At 33.9% G+C, this 23,232-nt stretch overlaps 1 protein-coding gene across 6 annotated transcripts in view; it reads left to right on the forward strand.

Moving 5' to 3' along the window:
* The window catches only part of LOC125649121 (protein giant-like), an 18,772-nt gene extending 2,405 nt beyond the window's left edge, over positions 1–16,367 (forward strand). The window contains exons 1-3 of one of the 6 annotated variants that reach the window (XM_056164719.1): positions 12,042–12,432; positions 13,673–13,756; positions 13,886–16,367. In XM_056164719.1, coding sequence (XP_056020694.1) covers positions 13,964–15,088 — 1,125 coding nt within the window. In that variant the 5' untranslated portion in view covers positions 12,042–12,432; positions 13,673–13,756; positions 13,886–13,963 and the 3' untranslated portion in view covers positions 15,089–16,367. Of the gene's footprint in view, positions 1–12,041; positions 12,433–12,529; positions 13,517–13,672; positions 13,757–13,885 lie in introns of those variants that run through there. The other 5 variants (XM_048876361.2, XM_048876358.2, XM_048876359.2 and 2 more) reach the window with 5 other exon arrangements.
* Positions 16,368–23,232: the final 6,865 nt, after the last annotated feature.

Genomic DNA, 23,232 nt, shown 5'->3' on the forward strand with positions numbered 1-23,232 from the left:
GGTGTATTTTTTTCCAGGCATTTGAAAAAAGGTAAATCTCATAAATGTAATGCCTTTATATATTACGTCAGTTAAGATTTCTTTATTTTCCTTATACATAGGTAAAAGATTGATAATCGAATAATGAGACATGCAATAACACCATATGTATCCCTCACAAAGGCCCTGACCAGAACACTAAGCCGATAGGGGACATGTCCATCGAAGGACGTACAAATCATCTCAATCTTCTCTGTAGAATAACAATATATAGAGCTTGGAATACTCCACTGTGATAGTCAAATGTAATTTTGTATACATTGTTCTTAAAGAAAGAAAATCATACTATCCTCATATCTTGATAGAAAAAACAATTCAATTTTGCTACATGTATATTCTAATATCAATTCAGCAATAATCACTATTTATATTGAAGAGACATTATTTCTTGCTTGCATCAAACCCATCACACTAGGAAACCTTTATCAAATCAATTCTGATGACATAGTAACAACAACGTGCAACCCAAAACAAAGACAACTATACAAATTTTCCTGTGTGTTGATACGTTTGATTTCACAGAGTGTGGTCCGACTTTTCTGAATCCGTAGCACCACCCCCTGAAATTGATGGCGTCACATTAAATAAGTTTACGCACATTTTATGTGGAAAATTGGTTGACCACATCACAAACAAAACTGCGTACATAAATAAGGATTTCTCTTGTTTTGTACTTTTGCCAATCAGTAATTGAGTCTTTATAATCTTAGCTGGTTTTCAAGTGGGTGTATGATAAATTTATCATTATACGACAGGAATTTGATCCAAAGAGTCGGATCACGTCTTGTTAAAAGGCGCAAATTATCATATAAAACTTGACGCTTTACGTCTTGTTTGAGCTAATGATCCGCTCCTGACAATGAATGAGATGCTTTACCTGATCAAGACTTAGGGCTCACGGCGGGTGTGACCGGTCGACAGGGGATGCTTACTCCTCCTAGGCACTTCATCCCACCTCTGGTATGTCTTAGGGTCTGTGTTTGCCCAACTCTTTATTTTGTATTCCTTATAGGAGTTATGAGATTGATCATTGTACGTTATCTTCACCTTTCACGTACACATACATATGTACGAGTAAATTAAACTACATACAATGTAGGCTCAATTCAGGACCACCTTCATATCTCCGAAACTGTGGCTGACTGAAGTTGACTGTCGACAAAATACGTCACAATTAGCTGAATCCAAGTACGTTAAATTGAATTTTTTTCTAATGTGCTTGCTAAGATGCACGCATTCAGACTTGTGTACATCTCCACACTCTCCATGAAACAATTTACGCAACTGATTACATGACGTATCAGCTATTGTGACCTATTTTGTCAGTCGTGAATTTCAGTGAGTCAGTGGTTCAGAGCGATCAAAGCGATTCTGGAATTATAAAAGCACAAAGTACTCAGAAGATACGCTGTCAAAATATGGATAAAAACTACTTATTCTGAACAAAAAAATACCTTGGAGGCATTGAATCATGTGCAAGTCTTAAACTGAGCAGACATAAAACATTCTAAATATATTTCCCACTTTCGTATCCGAACTTCAGATGACATTCCGTGTTGTTTGATACACGTTGTCTTCGTTCCATCCTTTAAATACTGTATTTTGTAGTAGTTAACAGAAAGATGAAGATAATCCAAAATCCATTATGATAATGATACAATTTTTGATACAGCGAGCAATCATAACTTTCTTGAAAGTATTTGTATATCAGTCATTCAAGGGTTGCATGAAAACTGTTTCGTATTGTGCAACAAGAACCCCAGAATCAGGCAAATAAAAATATCAAAAGTTCGATCGTTTCAAGAACTTCAATTTCCCTTTAGTCATCATAAGGCGATTTTTGCCAATAAAGTTGTTTTGATTATCGTGCATTCTTTATATTGGAGGTGTTAAGTTGTATTAAAAAAAATAGGGGGCATTAGATTGGGTTTTTTTTTTAATGGAGGCATCCATTCTCTCTGTGTACGATTCAGTCTACTTCTGATTCAACATGCGGGTATCGCAGTCTCTTTACACCTTCTTTTTCTAAGTAATACCACTAACGAGTTTCAACTGTACTACATTCAATATAACCTCTGTTGAATTTGTCTTGTATTAGAATAATATGTATGCTTATATTTACAATATACAATGTATCTAAAAAGGGTAATCCATTATCTTATTTTATTGTAATAATTGCTGCACCCGTAAGGTTAACTGACATTTAATCAGATCATCCTAAAGGAACTCTGCTAAGTTAAATATATATAATTCGTAGTTTTACTATGTATAGGTACAAAATGTAGCACTGATAAGTAAGCATGGGTTAATTAGTTGATTAGTCAGTGGAAGACGATATTCTTTTGAGAGAAAAAATGTTTATCGATCATAATGAAACATAACTTTAGTTTCAACAAAAATACTTATGGCAAGTAAAATTCATACGTTGTAATTGATGCATGTTTCAATCAGAGTAACCCAGCTTGGATTCAAACTTTAGGTCTTGCGCTCTATGATTTTTGTTTGTTTATATGTTAATTGTTTTATGTCACGATCGATAATTTCCCTCTTGAAGAGATGTCATCAGCTTAAGGTTTTGACTTACGCCTGGCGCCCAGGGCTATCTTCATTGTTGTAACACCCCGCCATGTCACGGGACCTCCGTTTTTATGTCCTATGCGACAGACCCGTGACTTTCACGTCTACTTCCGGATGCGTGGCGAAGGAACAGTCATTACCTATGTTAAACGTCTTGACGCGGAGCCGCGATCAAGATTCGAACTCGGGACCTCCTGGTTGTAAAGCGAGCGCCTTGAGAAAAATAATTGATAATGTATTTAGGAAGATGGTATTCCATAAACTGTAATGAGTAACCAGTTGATGGCGCCAAAATGATCTTTCGTGTTCTTCTGAAATCTTACATCATCCTGATTCAGGTCGTCCTCACGGCCTGTACTAACGTTTGTGTTAAGGTTATAAATAATTATAAAAATGATACACTAACGAGTTTATGATGCTTTCTAGCTAGTCAGTAATTTAGGGCATAGACAAGTGCAATAGATTCTGAATTATATTGAAAATAAAAATCGCATATCATGAAATTTTATACAAAAGTTTACGATTAACATTGGTTGTAAATTAGATATTTTCGTTAGTAAAAATCTCTTAACATAAAACTAAATAACTTTCATTAATTTTTATGTTCATGACGTCACATACTAAGGCAGACTTCCACTAGAACAATGTCATTTTAGTATACCCTGAGTATAGAGGGATTTTCTCCAACAATGATGTATAGGTGGAATCTAAAATTTTACAGATTCACTCATCTACAGTCACAGGTAGATGCAAGCACATCTAAATATAGTAATTTAGAGAAAATGACAGATGTACAATGTAGATTGGGGGTGTATACAAAAGAGGGCAGACAAGGTCATATATATCTTTGACCCCCCCCCCTTCCACACACACACACACACACTCAGATGAAATGCACCAGTAGTACAAATATAAACAAGAGGAACCCCCTACTGTTTCCGCTATCATCATAACATCTCCATTTATCTACTAATATTGTCCATAAAGTAATTCATTTACTATCAAGAGAGTATACATGTATATACAAATGCTATAATATATTGCTTTGTGGATCGAACCACACCCGGTCGCGATTCTATCCCTTTTTTCCATTGAGCCACACAGCTCACAATAAACAGTGGTTTGTGTTACACGAGTAACACGACCCTCCAGTAATTACATGCATGTACATATATCAACAAACGCAGATGTGTTGTTCATCATAAATTCAAAATTTTAATGTGCCGTGTCTTCGCACGATCAATGTTTTTTCCCTGTTAATTTCTTCCCTTTTTTTTTTGGTATTCTTTTTTTTTCTTCCTTCCATCCTTTCTTTTATTATTTAACTGATATACATTCACTGTGATTTTGATGGGGGCGAGGAACTACTCATATGTGGAAAAATGCCAGGGAACGAAAAAATAAAATAAACTTTAGATCAGTTCAAGACATTGTCATCTTTAGATCAGCTCAAGACATTGTCATATTTGTTGACTTTTGTTTCAGGGATCTAAAACACAGTTGATACAGTCATCTCGGGGATCTAAAACACAGTTAATATAGCCATCTCAGGGATCTAAAACACAGTTGATACAGTCATCTCAGGGATCTAAAACACAGTTAATATAGCCATCTCAGGGATCTAAAACACAGTTCATACAGTCATCTCAGGGATCTAAAACACAGGTACTACAGCCATCTCAGGGATCTAAAACACAGTTAATACTGTCATCTCAGAGATCTAAAACACAGTTAATGCTGTCATCTCAGGGATCTAAAACACAGTTAATACAGCCATCTCAGAGATCTAAAACACAGTTAATACAGCCATCTCAGGGATCTAAAACACAGTTCATATAGCCATCTCAGGGATCTAAAACACAGTTAATGCTGTCATCTCAGGGATCTAAAACACAGTTAATACAGTCATCTCAGAGATCTAAAACACAGTTAATACAGTCATCTCAGGGATCTAAAACACAGTTAATGCTGTCATCTCAGGGATCTAAAACACAGTTAATACAGCCATCTCAGAGATCTAAAACACAGTTAATACAGTCATCTCAGGAATCTAAAACACAGTTAATACAGTCATCTCAGAGATCTAAAACACAGTTAATACTGTCATCTCAGGTATTTAAAACAGAGTCAATACAGTCATCTCAGGGATCTAAAACACAGTTAATACAGTCATCTCAGGGATCTAAAACACAGTTAATACAGTCATCTCAGAGATCTAAAACACAGTTAATACAGTCATCTCTGGGATCTAAAACACAGTTAATACAGTCATCTCAGGTATTTAAAACACAGTCAATACAGTCATCTCAGGGATCTAAAACACAGTTAATACAGCCATCTCAGAGATCTAAAACACAGGTAATACAGTTATCTCAGGGATCTAAAACACAGTTAATACAGCCATCTCAGGGATCTAAAACACAGTTAATACAGTCATCATTGAGTAATGTACTATTTTTGTAGCTAGTAAGAAATAAACACATTGCTCCCCTCCCCATATTCTTGATGAAATATGATTGACTTGGAATCGTTGATATTTTAGGTTCTTTGACATTTCTTTAAATTGCATTAAATCAGCGACGCATGTACCTACAATCAGACACAAGACGCGGAACCATTGTACAAAATTAATCCCTAAAACAAAATATCAGACATGATGAAATAAAGCACTATAGTACTCCCAAGCTTTGAGTACTTTATACTCAATATGCATTATGGATAGTAAATAATACTACAAACGTGCATATCGTTTGTAAAAAATGAAAATACGATAATCATCTTATGTACAGCTGACAGTAAACACACGTGTTCTGTGGATAATTCAGGGATGGTTATGTTAAATGTTTAAAGTGTGTCCGCATTATCAAACATCCAATATGTTTTCGCGAAATCCCACTCTATTCTATCAAATATACAAATTTAACTTTTGCAGCAAAGTTTTTAAAGACGCGCCAGTGTAATGCTGAAATAATAAAATCGCAATGAGTGTCATATGCCAATCTGTCTGCAATGAATTGGTCATATTCATTTCCAAATAGTACATCGACCTTACTATCATCAGTGGTACCACCTAGTATTTGGTACATAGAACGTCCTTTTCTTGAACGAGTAATTGCAATCATGAATAAAAACGAATCACCCAGGAAACAAATTCTTAATTTGTCTATATACTTGGTTTTGCAGTCATTTATAGAACTTTATTCGCGTAGACCTGGATTATAGCGAGTGATTGTCTAGTGCATAAATTTCTACACAGGAAATTGGCATGATTTGTAATTATTGTGTCATAAGCACCATACTTGCCGATGCTTAAAAAATCTCAAGTTAAGTACTCATGATAAAAGTGTTGCAACCAACAATATTGTTATGGAATACTTTTCTCAAATACCTACTTCAAAATCAACAATATAACAGATGTGAAGTACTAATGCACAAATGAAATATTACAAAACATGAAAATCGTAACAGATATATCTCCAAGTGCATTCAAATGATATTTTTGACAATTTTCATCGATGGCTTAAGAAAGTGGAAAGGTTTGAGAAATATATTATACGTAATATGCAAATCACTGCCAAAATATGATATAAGATGATAACTATTTCATATATAGACGATCGTTATGGACAAAAACCTTGTAGTTTGTAAAGTGAATAAATATCGATTTATGGTGCTTGGAAAGATAAAAGAAAACAAGGTTATCTGATTTTTATGTAAAAAAAAAAAAAAAAAAATATTAAAAGATTTTTTTTGTAAACGGTGGCTGTTGATCATATTACGTATATATTATGATCTCGGAATGGTCCACATAAATCCCTTAGTTTTCTGCTCTGTATAGGGATACAGCTGTTACCATTAAATCGCTCTTTTTTAACCTAAGATCCCGATAGATAAAGTCCTCTGCATTAAGATTCATTTAGCTTACTAAGCCATTAAACCTTATGCTTTAATTAATTTCCGTTGTTTTGTGGATATTAACATTTCCAAGAATTCAGTTCCTCCAGAAACAAAATAACGTAAACGACAGTAAGTAATAACAGCTAGTTAATAACGAACACAAGTTCCCACGGACAAGCTTATTTCTCTCAAACTTAGAGAATTTGATTCCATCATTCTACAGTATTCAATACTAAAGTGCATTTCATTATATTTCTGCCATCCGTTGATAATTGTTTAAAACGAGGAAAACAATGTCGATTTTTTGTGTATAAAACTATAATGTACAATAAATAGCAGTCATGAACTTTTGCCTTTTTTAACATATGTTGTCAATTTACAAATCAATACAAACATTAATTGCATTGGGGAAGATGTGTTGTATCATTTTAAATTATAATGTAATATGATGGAGATAACACAACCAGGCCATTTACGGTCAAGTTTCACGAAACTCACGGCACAGATGGTTGATTTCAAATTGTGTGGAAATAACTTGCTCTTGTAAGTATCGACACAAGGTTAAACAACTGTTCTGTCCAGGTAATGCTAACCAATTTTGTTTAACTAATATTATCTTTAATTTGAAAACCCATTTCAAAATGCTTATCAATTGCAACTGTTTTATCAATGATATTGATACATCATGGTGTTTGTTTCTTAATGGATTTGATTCGTGAGAGCATGTTCTGCGTATGAAAATGTTTAAATCGAGACAGGCTACTGACAAATAAGTTACAGGAGTTTTGATTGTCTCGATTAAAGTCAACATTCTACAAATTCGATGGCCGTTGTAACGATCTTTGCTAATACAACCTGTCACTAGGTCGAATGTTTCATATCAATCGTTTGTTCGTCCTTCACATACTTAGTTTGACTACGGATAACCCCGCTTACCCGATGAAGTCATGGGGTTCATGGCTGATGTGACCGAGGATGCTTACTCCTCCTAGGCACCTTATCCCTCCTCTGGTGTTTCCAAGGGTCCGTGTTTGTCCTAGTCTCAATTTCGTATTCTTTATCGGGTTTATGAGATTGGTCACTGTTATTTATCGTCACCTTTTCATCATATACAAGAAAAACAAGGAATTGCTTCACATCATATACAAAGTATTGCTTCACGGAGTTATCTTTCATTTATGAATATTATAAATATCATGGTTTTTTCTAAAGTGACGAAATAATACGGAGTGGTGATTCTTTTGTCACATGACTTGGTTTCATCAAAACGAATCAAAATAAGTTTTTTAAAGATAAAATTAGAAATAATGCATATCTTGTCTCCCCCAGATACTTCAAGATTTCCTGTTTTCTATGTTGTGTTATCTTTATATCAATGCAATTTTCAAAAAGGCAACCATATGTATATAAAGGAAGTTTTCTTTGGTTGAGAACGTTACTACATTACTGCTCTACAGAGTGTATCCAGGTGCTACCACGGAACATAAATGTCTTGTTTGTTTGTCAATATTTATTGCTGTAAAGGTAACTTACAATGCGTTTGTAGATGAGCGAGCGTTGTTTGTTTCTTACACAATATGCTAGTAGTAAACGCCGGTGTACTCTTTTATGGCGAACGACGATGAACGAAACGAGAAATCAAGGCCACGCTTTGTGGACTATTACTCATTCAATTGTCATATTATTAGATGGAAGTGCATAAATATAACAGAAATCGGTCGATTCCTTTTTTAGGGGCTACATTTTACTATATATGATGCAATTAATACGATTGTGTAGGTTTCTCGTACAAGTACAGTTTGGTGTGTACAATGGATTTGTTTTTGCGTGAAAATGGTTTATCGGAAACGTCATAAGACGATATACGCTACATTACAAATTCTCGTTTATGTGAGTCTAATTAATTATTCAATAGAATTCATTCAAGCGCAGACAGTAAACCGAACTATTTTCAGTAGTAATGTTACATGTCGAACAATCGAATCTAGGAATTCTTACAAAAACATTTCCATTTGCTAAACAATAAAAAAATAAAATAAAAACTTCACCGATAGGTATCAATTATTCAATACACGAGTGTAGTAGAAATTCGACACACATGAATACTTAAGTTTAGATCTTTACTTTAAAATGAACGTATATGAACGTTGCGACTTCGATCGAATACTTCATCACACAATTGCATAACATAAAACCATTTTTATTTTATTTTCAAAATGTCCTCAGTCTACTGGCTTTATTGATTTGGAAAGAATTTAACATCTGCATCACAATTATCTCTGATTAATTTTGAACAGGGGACAAGGTTGAGCATAGCAGTTAGAACATTAAAAGATAGAAATAAAGGGAGTGCGAACTTTGTATCTCGTTTACCCCTTCCAATCATTTGATGCCCGTGTTCTGTTCAAATTATCAGAGTACACATCTAGGTGGCAGGGCTGTATGATGAATACCTTCTGGTAGTTCATATCGCTCCATCTTTAGTTAGCCTTTAAATGACCCTCTGCATTACATTATGACTGAATAAAACCATCATAATCTTCGTGGATGAAAAACGAGCACCTCATGTCTGTTCTCCTACAATACTAGGTCATCAAATGTACTTGAACGCTCCACTTCCGGTCAAATTTCTAGTTATTATTTCTAGAACAAAGACTTTTTTTCTTATTTTATCATGAAAGCGTAGATGATATATTTAATTTCTTTTGATTAAATTTAGAACTTTTAATCAAGGTATAATCATCCAAAATTCCCCAAATCATTCTAACTTAGATTACATTACAGTGTTGTGTAAAGGTATGATTTTGAAAGTTACATCCATTTTTTTTACCAGGAAAATAACCAAAATTCCTTCAATTATGTTCTTTACACCCCCCCCCCCTCCAATCTAGAAATACCGTGTAAGATTACCGAATAATATCAATTTTCTATGAATAGCCCCTATCATTTGATTTCTGTTATCATTTATATTTATATTTGCATTTTAATAAATGCTTTTTGAAATCCTCAAAAAGACTCAAAATATCTAATTATGCAGAGAAGGGCAACAAAATGTGAGCTAACGGCACAGCCAGGTGCCAGGAAACCTCATAAACGTATTGTGCCAATTCAAGAGAGTGGCTACCTGTGGTCGACCGTCGATCCAAATAAACGCAGGCTTCGTCAAAAAGTCATTCGACCATCGGTGCAAATATTGAAACGATTCTTCTGTCCCGTGTACCGTGAAAATTAGCTCAACACTGAGGTCACGCATGAGTGGTTACGATCACTCCGTTCGGGTCATAGGAGAAAACCGCGATGACTTGATCATATTGTCACCTGCTGAAGGAAAGCAGCAAATCAAAATTCTCCACTTTTCACCTACTCTTTTAAATGATAATACCCATAAAATATTTATAATCTAGTTTTCAATCGCATGCCATGAGGCAAAATATGAATATATTTTACACGTGAGGTATAAATAGGGACACTTTCGCAGTCAGGTTTTTTAAAAACTAGAATTTGATTATATATTTTATTTATTTATTCATTTTGCAAAATTCGACAAATACAATATATATAAATCATTTCTTCTCTCGAAGGTATATTAGCAGAATTCGTTTCCGAGTGACGCGAATTCGAGAAAGTAAAGTAATCATATATACACATTAATTTGGAGTTTGTTTTAAAGAACGACGTCATCTGTACATTTAAAATCATAAAAGGCTTGTATGATAGATGATAGGAACTAGACATGTCTAAGAACCACTACTTTCAATGTTAGTCATGTAGTTAGATTTGATAGATAAATGCACCTGTTTATATGGACAGGATGGACTTCAGGAATGAAATATGAAAATGAAAATTTCTTACAAGAAACCTCTTCAATGCAAGTCATATATGTATGTACTTATAGTGCATGTATTGCATTTAATTCAATCCAAAATTTGCAAATTGTATATTCATTGTACTTTCCCCATACTGTAGTTTTACTTATCAAGATCAGAAAAATATTCCAAAGCTGCAAATTTTTAAAAGACTATGATCTTCATATCCCAACGAAAGATATGAAATAAGTAAATTATATATATACCTCCGTTAGTATAGATAAAATCTTATAGTATTGTAAGTCTTAAAGGAGGGTGTCTTGACTGTGTTTGCCATCATTTCTGCAGGACGAAGACAGCAACCCCTATCTAAGTTTGCCACAGAGAATGCTATGGGCTTCCGTAGGCATTTTCAGATTTTCAGAAGCAATTTCAAATATCTGTTTTTTCAACTCGCATACAATTAACATGAATGTAAAAAAAAATCTGTAAAAGGATTACATTGTACTTGTACATATTTTTAAAACTAGGTCTATCTAGTACCTCCGTGTTATAGGAGTCACTCATCTATCGTTTTGTCCAGTTCTATACTGAATATATATATATATATATATATATATATATATATATATATATATATATATATATATATATATCTGCATAATATCAATCTTATCATATCGGAAGTAAGGCAGGAAGAAAACTTTTAAGGAAAAAATTCCAAATAATGCGTCTTTCTTTTCCCTAAATAATATTTGATCTAACCAATATTCTATTATGTAAAACATAATAAGGACTAGGCAGCAGGCTGACTCTATATAAACATTTTCCTCTAAATATTAATATTCTTCGTCCCCAAAAATATATGATATTAGAAATAGATGAAAGTTTCACAATCAGATCTGAAAACCTAAAAAAAACAAAAAAAACTTCATTTAAAATCTATAACAATATAACATTCTTTCTGAATTAAAACAATAAAAATAGTCAATAAGTCGAAGCAAGTATTCCTTAATCCATCCATACCGTCAATACATCCTTAATCCATCCATACCGTCAATACATTGCATTGAGAAAGGTTTATAATACACCCAGTTATAGATATAGCAGTACCACTCACGTGAGTAGATTTATTATTCAATGAAACAATGACCTCTTTGAATGAACTATATACAATACATAATTATTGTACACTAAGTACAAGTGACACATGTCCTAATTCTTAAACAGAACGTTCAAGTCCAAACTGGGAGCGCTACATTAACAGTTATATATATATATATATATATATATATATATATATATATATATATATATAACCATGAAATACATTGTTCATTAATGTTAATTTTCTTTTTTTTATTTGGGCATTTGATAGATGACACATTTATCATTAACCACTAAAGAATAAAAATCAGAAAGAATTTAAACATACAGTGTCCGTTTGAAAATTTCAATCACTCTTAATTTAAGTCTTTATTTTTTTTTCTTCAAGGAAAAGAAGAGTATGAGTGGAGAAGCCAGACTTAGATAATATAACATGAAAGTACTTCCGTTGAATACACGCAGACGAAGTCTGTGGTTTGATTAATTTTTACACATTTCACACTATGTAATCTTTTAAAAAACACTTAAACACCGACTACTCCTATTTCAAAACTAGAGATCTGATTGTCAAGAAATATTGTATCAGTTTTAAAAACAAACACCGGTAGTTTATGCAATACTTAATTTTCTTTATAGGATATATAACTTTCTGCGAAACAGGGGGTAAATAAGGAAGTTGGAAATACGAAAATGAGTGCTTTGTGTAATAAATCTCACCCAGAATGATCAAATCTTCCTGAACTTACAACACAACCTCTTAAAACAATCGGAAGCGAGTGAATAGGTCTCGAACTCTCAATAGTATATGATAGATGGTCCACTTATAAAGCTCTTTTTTTATTTTGGACCTGTATTTTGGTAAGACTGGACATTTGAAATTTCGACAGTTGATTCGTTTTGGGTTAAGAGGGTTGTTTAGGGTGCTTTATTATTGGTATATATTTCCAAACGGTCGATCGAGTTTTTAATGTTTCGTGGATACTTTCATGGAATACAGGCTTTAGAGGTACAAGTTTGTATACATTTAATAGTTGTTTTTTTTAATGACCTATCGTCTTATCGCAAGTAGAAGAAATTAATTTCAAATCTTTTCAAATTATAAATTTTATTTTATCAAATTACTGTGGAAAGTTTATTCTGAAAACTCGTACTGCTACAAAGATTTAACAAAAAGGTTCAAATGACAACTTACACCGTGTGATATATAGCTTTTGTCTGTGCGAAGGTTGGGCTATATTTCATTCACCAAGGAATGTTTATCCCTGGTCAGCTATTTGCTCTGTATATTGCTGCGAGTATCAAGGTAGCCGCTTTTCTTCAAACTGATAAAGTATTGCGATATGACAAGCCAGCTAAAAATATACACCCCTGACCTGACCCAAACTGAACCAGTGAAGTGTCCAAATGCCTCGCTCTGTCCTTTAAGAAGACGGCCGCAAAAAAAAGATTTAATGCATGACACGGGTCATTTGCTATTTATGGTTAGGCGAACTTTCCGTGTACAGCCTTTTGGGGATTTTTCCTTTGAATTTTTTAACTGTTGGCGATGATTGAAGTTTTTTCTTTTTGCATTTGTTAACGTGCTTACAAATATAACGAGGAAAAAATAGTGGAGTATCGATTCGCATCACTTATAACGATAGCTAAACATGTTCAAACCAGTGACACGCGGTGTTATTCTTTTCAAAAGATTATATTTTATGAACGACTATATACATTGGAACGGAAACGAGGCTTTAACCCATTGGCTTTGCATCTTACGCAACTTCTATTTCGTTCACTGACCAATAGGGGGCGGGATTTATTGGCGATGCGAGGCATGAGTGAAACGATGGACATGCCCTCTTGTCCGTCGAGATGGCGATTGGATAGTTAGTTTAGGATTACGTGATATGCCTAATGCATATGGGGATTCTCAGTAGCGTCAAGTTTAATAACATAAACATTAGGATATGTTAAGCAACAACGAGCATGTTCGAACGTAAAACATTTGCAGTTCAAGGGCGTGTTAAGATTGTTAACTGTACATAAACCATGGATATACATTGTCAAACGTGATCTGTACATATATTTGTGAATCAAAACAAACGGTAGGTAACAACCCAAATCAATCGCCTCAGATGTACCCAGCCATATTGCAGTTGTCTTGTTTCGGGGTGTTTTTTTTTGTATTGATTAAATTTCTAAGCAATTATTAATGCATAGCATTTATTTCAGCTTTTTAAAATATGAATGATTTGTTTAAGTAATGTGCTATCGTAAAGAAAAACAGCCCAGGGATTGTCAAATGAGTCATCAAAGCTTATGGTAAAGCATGTGTTTTCAACTGTGTAAGTTTTCATATATCGTAAAAGAGTAGTTCTTTCGATTCTTTTTTTATTTTTACTTCTCACAACTGTAGGTGAAATGTGGAGAGATACTTTGATATTGAATATATTATATATATTTATTTCTTGTAGCTCTAATGAATCATAAAGTCAAAGGAGTGATTTGTGGAAGGAAATTAAACATCGTAGTCGGAGAAATTGTCACATGCGATGGCTAGCAATGGATCCAAAAACATTCAAGGAGAATTATTTCACAACGTTGGTTTAACACCCGACGAACAGACAGGCATGTGCAACGGAAACGGTTCGATTGAGCACAAAATTATCAAAGACGAAACCAGTAGCTATTGTTCCGAAGAATCTGTCGATTCCCCTCTGGATTTTTCCTTCAAACGAAGACATTGTGAAACTGAAGCTTCTAGTACAGGTTCCCCTAATTCTCCTGGATCTACGCAAGGGGGATCTGTGAACTATGGAGAGGACAAAAAATTTTCCGACAACGAGGATGGATCGTCTTGTAATGGAAATTCAAACCATGGAATTTATAAAAGGGAATATAACAACAGAATGCCCTCTTCAAACCAAACAGTCAGCCCAGGAATAGCAAGCGTCGTCCAAGCCATTCAGTCTGGTGCTATTCCGTCAGTTGCAGCAGCAAGTATGTGTGGATCGTTTCCTGCTATTGCTGCTCTTATGGACCCTAGAATTACATCTCAGCCCTCTAATAAATCATCGCGACCGTTCAAAGCATATCCAAAGGAACCACTTTCTGTTCCATTTGGTTGTTTTGGAATGAATCCATATCAGACATTGGAATCGAATATGTTACAGGGATTAAATCTTAGTAGTGAAGATATAATGCACCTATATAAACACCAGTTACGAAGTCTACAAGAGCAGCATTCAGAATCGCATAGAAGTCTCATGAAACCAAGCACTTTGTCAAGTGCTACTGCCACAAGTTCACATACGGGTACCTCAACATCCTATAATCCACAACACCACAGCGCCCCAAATACTCCAACCAGTCCATCATTTAATCGTGTCCAAACACAATCAGTCCCCAGCACCAGCTCCGAACAGATGACAACGCACTCTAGCAGCAGACGAAGAGCTAGGACGTTTCCTGACGACCAAAAGGATGAGGCTTATTGGGAAAGGAGAAGAAAGAACAACGAAGCTGCAAAAAGATCCAGGGATGCTAGGAGGGCAAAAGAAGATGAAATAGCTATACGGGCTGCTTTGTTAGAGCAAGAAAATTTGAAATTACGGGTAGAAGTTGCTGCGTTAAAAACAGAAACTGCCAAGTTACGATGTATGTTATATAACACATAGACCTCTGGTAAATATGTCAGTTTTCTTTGTTACTTTGTTAGAGGAAATTACTTGTCCATGTTTTTGTCTTGATAAAAGTTTTCCTTCTCTCAGGTATGCTCGTATGCAATGTTTGTTATCAAGTGATATTTTATAGGAATCATCAATCATTTCCTGTTAGGTCGACTTGTCATGGGGCAGCTAATAGTTATCAATGAAAACCAAACAACTAACGGGACCTCATTGAAATTTTAAAAGATTTACAGGCTAAAACACTGTTGACACAATAAACGAAATGAAATTTTTTAAGTGCTATCCCCTTTCATGGTCTTTCTTATTTGGAAGATGTGGCAGTTTTGTAAATAAAGATCTTATAACTGTTGGAAACAAATGTTGAATGGACTCTTTTAATGTATGCATGTGTGTCACAATCTGTTGTTTGAATGTTCATGTCTATGTATCGTAACAAAAGTTATGTATTCTCTTTTCATCACCATGTGTCATGAAAGAAAAGGGAGCATAATTTGCATTTCTTCTTTTATTTTCGTATGACTTAACTCAGGGAGCTCACTACAACAAATCAACTGTATTCATTATTCCTTATATGTATATTATTTTCTTTTTTTTTTAATGTGTGTATATGTGGTGCATTGATAAAGATGATAATGGGTTTTATGAAATATATGTATATGGCCTTTATCTGATTTTTCTTATTATGACATGAACTTTTCATGTGAATTACACAACCCTTCAATATTTTAACGCTCTAACAATTAATGTTTTCATAGATTTTAATTCTACTATAATTTATCAAATGGTTTATATCCATTTTACACAATTTTCTGAACAATTGGGTTTTACACTAAGGATATTCAATACAACAAATGATAACTTTGAATATGTGTTATATTTGAATCGTTAAGTCGATTAGTTAAATATATCGCCAGAATGTTTGCATACTGTCATTAGAATTCTCAATTGTACGCGGCTATACTGCCTACCTCATGAATTTTGCCTTATGTAGATTGTCTTCGGACACCGTGTAACCATACCTCTTTGTATTTTTGTTACAAGCTGTTAAATACTCTTTATTTTTAAGATATTTTCATTTGTACATTTTATGTGACACAAATTATATATCAACTAATATTATACCAACGAGTTTGCATGGGTTACAAATTGAGCGATTTTCATTATTCCGCAGATCAAAGAAAGTAGAATTTTAAGATTCCTGTCATTGATAAAAGGCTTTTCCCCCTTGTCTATATTTTGGAATAAAACTGTTAAACTATACTTTTAATTACTAGTTATTGTTATTTGCACACGAGCTCAGTCCCTACATTGCAGCAGTTAATATTCCCGTTTTATTTGCAAAAAGTTCATGAACTTTGCTTTATCTCATTGACTGAAATGCCTGTGTAAATTGTTCTACAAAGGTCATGGAGCACTCGTCCGAACACTATGGATTTTGAAAGCCATAGGTAGCTAAGTTGCAGACGATCATTGTAATTAACCAGCTCAGTCATGTCAAGAGGTCAACCTTTCAAACTACCCCTTTGCCCAGTGTTTGACCCGCCGACACTTCCATCGGTCTGCTTTTTTCATTCTGCTAAAATTAAGCCAGTGCGACCTGGCAGTGTTACCGTGCGCCCGTGGAGACTACTAAGCGGTTTTGCAGATGCATAATCCTAGTGCGCATACAGGGAAGAAAATCATCATAAATACAAATGGAGTGCAAAGCTTGGCATCCGTCCAGTTGTTGATCGATCCCGGCTGTTTACACGTGTTACAACCAAACAAGTGTATAAAAAAGAAATAGATGCAAATCTATTTTGATAACAAATCGATAGGTCGGGAATTTTAGGGCTTATCTTTGAAAAAGATCACACATTCCCAGGCTTCAGGCAAATTTTACTCACGTTCTTTTCAATTTTACAAATGTTAATTCAAAATTCAATGTATACTTGAATTAAACGACAATGTAATCGATTTGAGAAATTAACAGATATAGATATTTTTGACATAACCATATTGGCTTACAGTTCTGGATTATATCCAAATAAAATTAAAAAGTACTTGTTTTCCTCGAATTTCAATTACATTCTTTGTTATTTTGTCAGTGAAGCATCAAATAATTACTTAGACTTTTCGTAGTCGCACTGCGTATCCAATGTTCCATCCTTTGATATATTATTATAAAGATTTTTGTTTTATCTTTAGAATTTTGTTCAAGCGAAAAATAGTTATATTAAATATGAAGATATTTTTTATTTTCACTGATTGGTTGTGGTATATGTAACATATGGTGGCATTAAGATATTTGTGCAGGTGGTGTATTTAACATATTTTCCGTACAAAGGGGATTTTCTAACGTAAGCATCAGGGTATCTCTGCTGTCGCGTTTGTAGCAATGAAAATAACTAAATGACTTAATATTTCAAAGAACATTAACAGCAATCGCCCTGTGATCCTAAATTTTGAAAATGGTCATGATTACTTGTGATTAATAAAGGTTTAAGACTATCACGTATTCTGGTTTTTAAAAAAATATGGTAGCATGTTACAGCACTGCCACATTTCAACTTTCCAATGGTCTGATCTACTATATATATATGGTAGATCAGCCTATTGGACGATTGGGACGTGTTTTAATTCGTTCCTCAAAAAACGTATTGATTAACAAGCCTTAAAATCCCTCCAATAAACATGTAATTTGCAGTGTCTATAACATATACGCTTGTAGATTTAGTGCTAGCCTTTTTTAAATACATATTTTCCTTATATAAAAAAAAAATTCCGTTTGTCCTGAAGAAGGGAAGGGACAAAACGTTCCGAAAATTGGACAGTATAATTATTCGTGCTGTTGGTCACTTCAGTGCTTTATACAATTTATATATTTGACCTTGCGTCCGTGAAGAACCTGACAATTTCTATATGTGGATACTCTGTTTTATCCTAGCCATTGTAATTTAGTTTTAGTGCTAGTTTGTCTTTATGACATTTAATTTGACTTTCGTTTCTATGTAAATATTCTGTCGTCCCGAAGAAGGGAACATTTTACAATTCTATATTGTTCGTATCGTTGGTCATTTTAGGGCTTATTTATTTGACCTCGTGTCCATAGTCATTCATATATATATATATATATATATATATATATATATATATATATATATACCTGCTGTCAGAATCGCTAACTTACTAAGAATTAATTGCTAACAGGTTACATCTCAATATACAAATAGAATACACTTTACTAACACGCTATCAGTAATACTCACCAACAGGCTCATTGTGTATTAGCCTATTAGCTGACTGTTTTGTGTAAATTAATAAAATAGTATATATGACATAAATACATAAAAGATTCTGTTATGCAAATTGGTATCATTCCACAGTTTGATAATTTACACTATAGGTCAACTTCGAAACCAGTTTAACATTATTATTTTTATGATTCTTATGGTAAAAACTGGAAATAAACTTTGTAAACCTTAATTACATGTATATATCATATACTACAATGTATTTTATATCTTTGAATATACATTTTGAATGTATGTTTTTGCCTTTGATATCTTTTCAAAATGTATGACAACCATTTCCTCAGTTGCACAATGCGCGTATGCACCTTAATGAATGCAGTTTAATAAGTATAATCTTTTTAACGGTTGGAAACTCGACAGAAATGAAAAGAAGAATGTAAATATAAAACGTAAATTTCATTTTGAAAATTCCTTAGGGTATACGCTAAGCGTCGCAGTTTACGCGCTTCGCGTATACAGGTGTGATGTGTTGCAGTTCGTATCCGCGTGTATTTAAAAAAAAAAATGAAATTTATTTCTTAATTATAAGTACCTATTAATTTGTCTAAGATTTCTATATTTTATCCTGCTATAGCTACATGTGTTCATGGAACTGATGTGAATCACTTGTAGACTTATCATTTCAACGAGTTCAACAGTGTCATGGGTTTCCATAGTTGTCTGAATATACTCTTTACAATATTCACTTGGGAAATAAATTTCAAAACTGAAATTCAGTTTTTATATTTACATTCTCTTTCATTTCTGACCGAATTGCCAGTCGTTAAAATAAACGTAATAGGTATATACATGTATATATCAAGATTTATAGGTGCATATTTACAACTGAAGCGCATTCATGAGGAAATGGCTATCATTACAATCTATAAATATATTAAAGCAAAAACATTCAAAGTATAAACATTACTGATTAGGGGTTTCACTATTGCATTGAGATGTACCCGTATTGAATGAAGAGCAGCATTATCTAGAGTGCAATATATCTCACATTGCAGTGGATCACAGTATCATTGTTTAAAACAAGGTGTGCATTAATTTCTGTGTCATTTGTAATATTAAATCTAAATAGATGTGTGAAACTCTGGACATAGATCATTCTCACAGGATCATATGATTAATTATACCTTGTAAATTCCTCACATTGAAATGGAATTTTTCTAAATTCTCAATTTTAACAAGAACCAACACATTAACCGATTAGCTCATTACCTACTGGTAGACGAGAATGACTGGGACTTTTTATCGAACTTAAGATACATTGATGTGTGTTTAGTTATTGCATATCAAAGTTAAAAGCTCGTTCTGTCGTCGTGATCTCAGTTAATTAAACAAACAAATAATAGCACTAGTGGGATAGACGAAATAATTTATATATTTCATTTCATTTTATCTTTTAATATATTTTCATTAAATTCTAAATATAGAAGGGTCAAATGCAGTTCATCAGCCTTGTAAATAAGTTATTTTAAAGGTTATGCAATTCATTCCGACCAAAAAAAAAATGTTGATGGATGATAAATCTAAATGACTATGACGAATGATAAACAAATAAATAACCCGTTACAGGTTCATTAATTCTTTTTAATATCATATTGAGGGAAATGAGAAAATCTAGAAATGTATTCATTGTTTTAACAATAAACCGAGTCCAGAGAATTGTCAGAAAAGGGCTTCTTAATGAAAGCGGGAGTTTAATGGCGTTAGTGACACAATGTTTTAGGTGCGAGTATGTCCATTTTGTTATCATTGCGTGGACAAGATTTATGCCCATCAGCGAAATTTAGGTCACATGTAGGACGCGTCCGTCCCTGTTAGGTAAATACGAGAAATACCTTTGATGTTATCACCACGTAATGTACCTTGACCATTCAGAACAGTTGCCTGTCCACTACATAACGCGCGGGGGTTTGTGTATTCCAGTAGAATTAAGCGAGGCGAACTAATGTAATAGCGGACAAGATCTAGTTCAGTTAGGGAATATATTACTGCCAGATACGCACAGATTGCGATAAAAGTTCTAGATATTAGTATGGCCATCTGTAACCCTCATAACTTCCTTTACGGGTCACCATGTAAACGATTTGATAATAATCGATTGATTGAATATCTGCATAGTCAGGAGACATGTCTTCTGTTGATTTTTTTAAATAATGATGTTATTGTGTTTTTGAATCCATTCAAAATTCATTCACAGGTAAATCAAGGTGCTTTTTTGGACTCTCAGTGCGCTCTAACATAATGGATTTTAATAGGTGGCATCTTCAAAATCTTCTACCTGTTTTGGATAATTATCATCGTATATTATACCTTCTTTTTTTTCATTTGTGTAGCATATTTTTTTCATTATCGTTCCAACACCTACTTTATCCGATACATTGGTTGTCAAGGTCTCACTTGGTGAAGGAAAGATATGTATCGTTGAACGTCTTGACTTGGTCGCCGGGGATCGAACCCAGGACTTCCAAACGGTGAAGCAGAAGTACTGGTTTATGTATTTGTATTAAAATTATACGGATTTTGTTTTAAGTTTTGATAACAAAGAATGACTAGTGATTGTGGACCCCAAATCGAATTTTAAGTCAGTACATTTGTATGGCACTTTACAATAAAGTGTGTTGAACATGCCTAGAGAATTTGTCTGCGGACGAAGTATATAAAGCTCGAAGGTTTTTAAACTTTTCTCAAATATTATAACAATCTTTTCTCAATGCTTATTTTCATAAAGGAATTTTTGCTTCAAAGTCTGTCAACATATCCCTGTTTCTGGAGATATTCAAATATTCTGAAGATTTTGCCCATTCTTTTTGTCTGCGTTGAACGATGCGACACCCCTTCCCTGAAGTATGTTTCTTCTTTTAATTCTTATGACCAATATTGTAAAGAATAAGACAAGAGTAACGCGTGTTAGAGCAGGCCACTTGACAGCTGTAGATTATTAAGGTAGTCATACAGATAAAAAAAACTTAGAAAGTCCTTTATTTTGTTTTACTAAGGTGATAGTCCCTCGTGAAATAAGAATAAATGGATATGTTACAGGTTGGCTGTTTTGCATTATAAATACATAAGAGAGAGAGAGAGAGAGAGAGAGAGAGAGAGAGAGAGAGAGAGAGAGAGAATATATGGATTCCAAATGACACAAAAGGGAATTTATACAATATAAAATGGAAATATAGAACACATATGGAAAAATGTAGAATATAAATTGAAAGTTATGCAAATGAAAAAGATTGAATAAACATAAATGGTACGGCGGTTGAGTCGATAAATAAACACTTAAAACCCGCCATGAACGCCACCTGTGTACTCCAATTTACTATGAATCACGACCCTATCTTCATTCCCAATTTTCTCCTTGTCATTTACAATGTCTAACACAAAATTTATTTGCCAGAGCATGCCGGATTAGACATCTTTACTGTATATTTGATTCTACTTGATTTTTAAAAAATAAATTCGAATATATACTTTATAATCGCCCGTTTTCTCTGAAGACCATAAACCTATGAGTGCTACTGCTTATATTAATATATATTTTAAAGAAGTCTTCGATAATGAAAATGTTTTTTCAGATGTGGGCGACACAATCATGCCAAAGATGTCTAACTGACATTGTAAAGTAGCAAGGTAAATCAATGTAATTTTCTTAAAAGTACACTGCACATCGCTTTCCATGTCTGTGCACATCCACAAATACTTGCTTTACATCACTCTGATCAAGACAATTCCCGAAATAGTTAAACTTTTGTATAGGTTTATTTACATCAGCATGGAAGATACTTTCCGGTGCTGGATCCTTTAAAAAATATCAATAAATCTTCGTTTTCTTAACATCCACTTGCAGTTTTCAATTTTGATGATATCAATAATTACAAGTGGAAATGTTAAATATTTTGTCATACAAAATTGCACGTGTTGACATTATCTCGGTCAGTACGATTCTTCAGCTATTTGAGAACTACAATACTTATCGAGCCCGGGGCGCTTGGTGAATATTATATTGTATTTAGAGGGTAGCTAAAGCATCACATTGACCGAGGAAATGTCTAGAAGAGTTTTGTCATGTGATTGAATAATTTAAACATCGAAACTGGCTACTAGAAAGTACCACTCAATACCTGATCGACCATCCTTATTTAGAGCTTACCCGATAAGTACAAACACCAAGTCGAAAGTGATTAAAGACACGAGTTTTCATTAGACGACGAAAAAACAACAACTAATCATATGAAAGGTGAAGATAACGAACAGTGATCAATCTCATAACTCATATAAAGGTGAAGATAACGAACAGTGATCAATCTCATAACTCATATAAAGGTGAAGATAACGAACAGTGATCAATCTCATAACTCCTATAAGCAACAAAATAGAGAGTTGGGCAAACACAGACCCCTGGGTATACCAGACGTGGGATCAGGTGGCTACGAGGAGTAAGCATCCCCTGTCGACAGGTCACACACATCTTTATCAGGTAAACGGAGTTATCCGTAGTCAAAATCATTGTCCAAGAACGGCCTAACAATCGTTATGAAACAAGTCAGACTGCATTTGACCTAATAATAGTTTGTATTGGCAAACTTGATCGTTATAACTATCATATAATTTGCAAAATGCTGACTTTAAGCGAGACTATTGAAACTCCTGCACCATCAACTAGTTTGTCAGTAGCCTGTCTCGATTTAAAAACTGATCATACGCAGAACAAGCTCCTGCATATCGAATCATTGAGAGATATAAACACCATATGCAGGTGATACATAAATATGGGAAGTTGACGATGGAGAAGCTGAAATGGGATGTTTATTATAAAATTGAGTTGTTAGTTTCCCGTTAATATCT

Source organism: Ostrea edulis, chromosome 5 (assembly GCF_947568905.1).
Source record: "Ostrea edulis chromosome 5, xbOstEdul1.1, whole genome shotgun sequence".
NCBI lineage: Eukaryota > Metazoa > Mollusca > Bivalvia > Ostreida > Ostreidae > Ostrea > Ostrea edulis.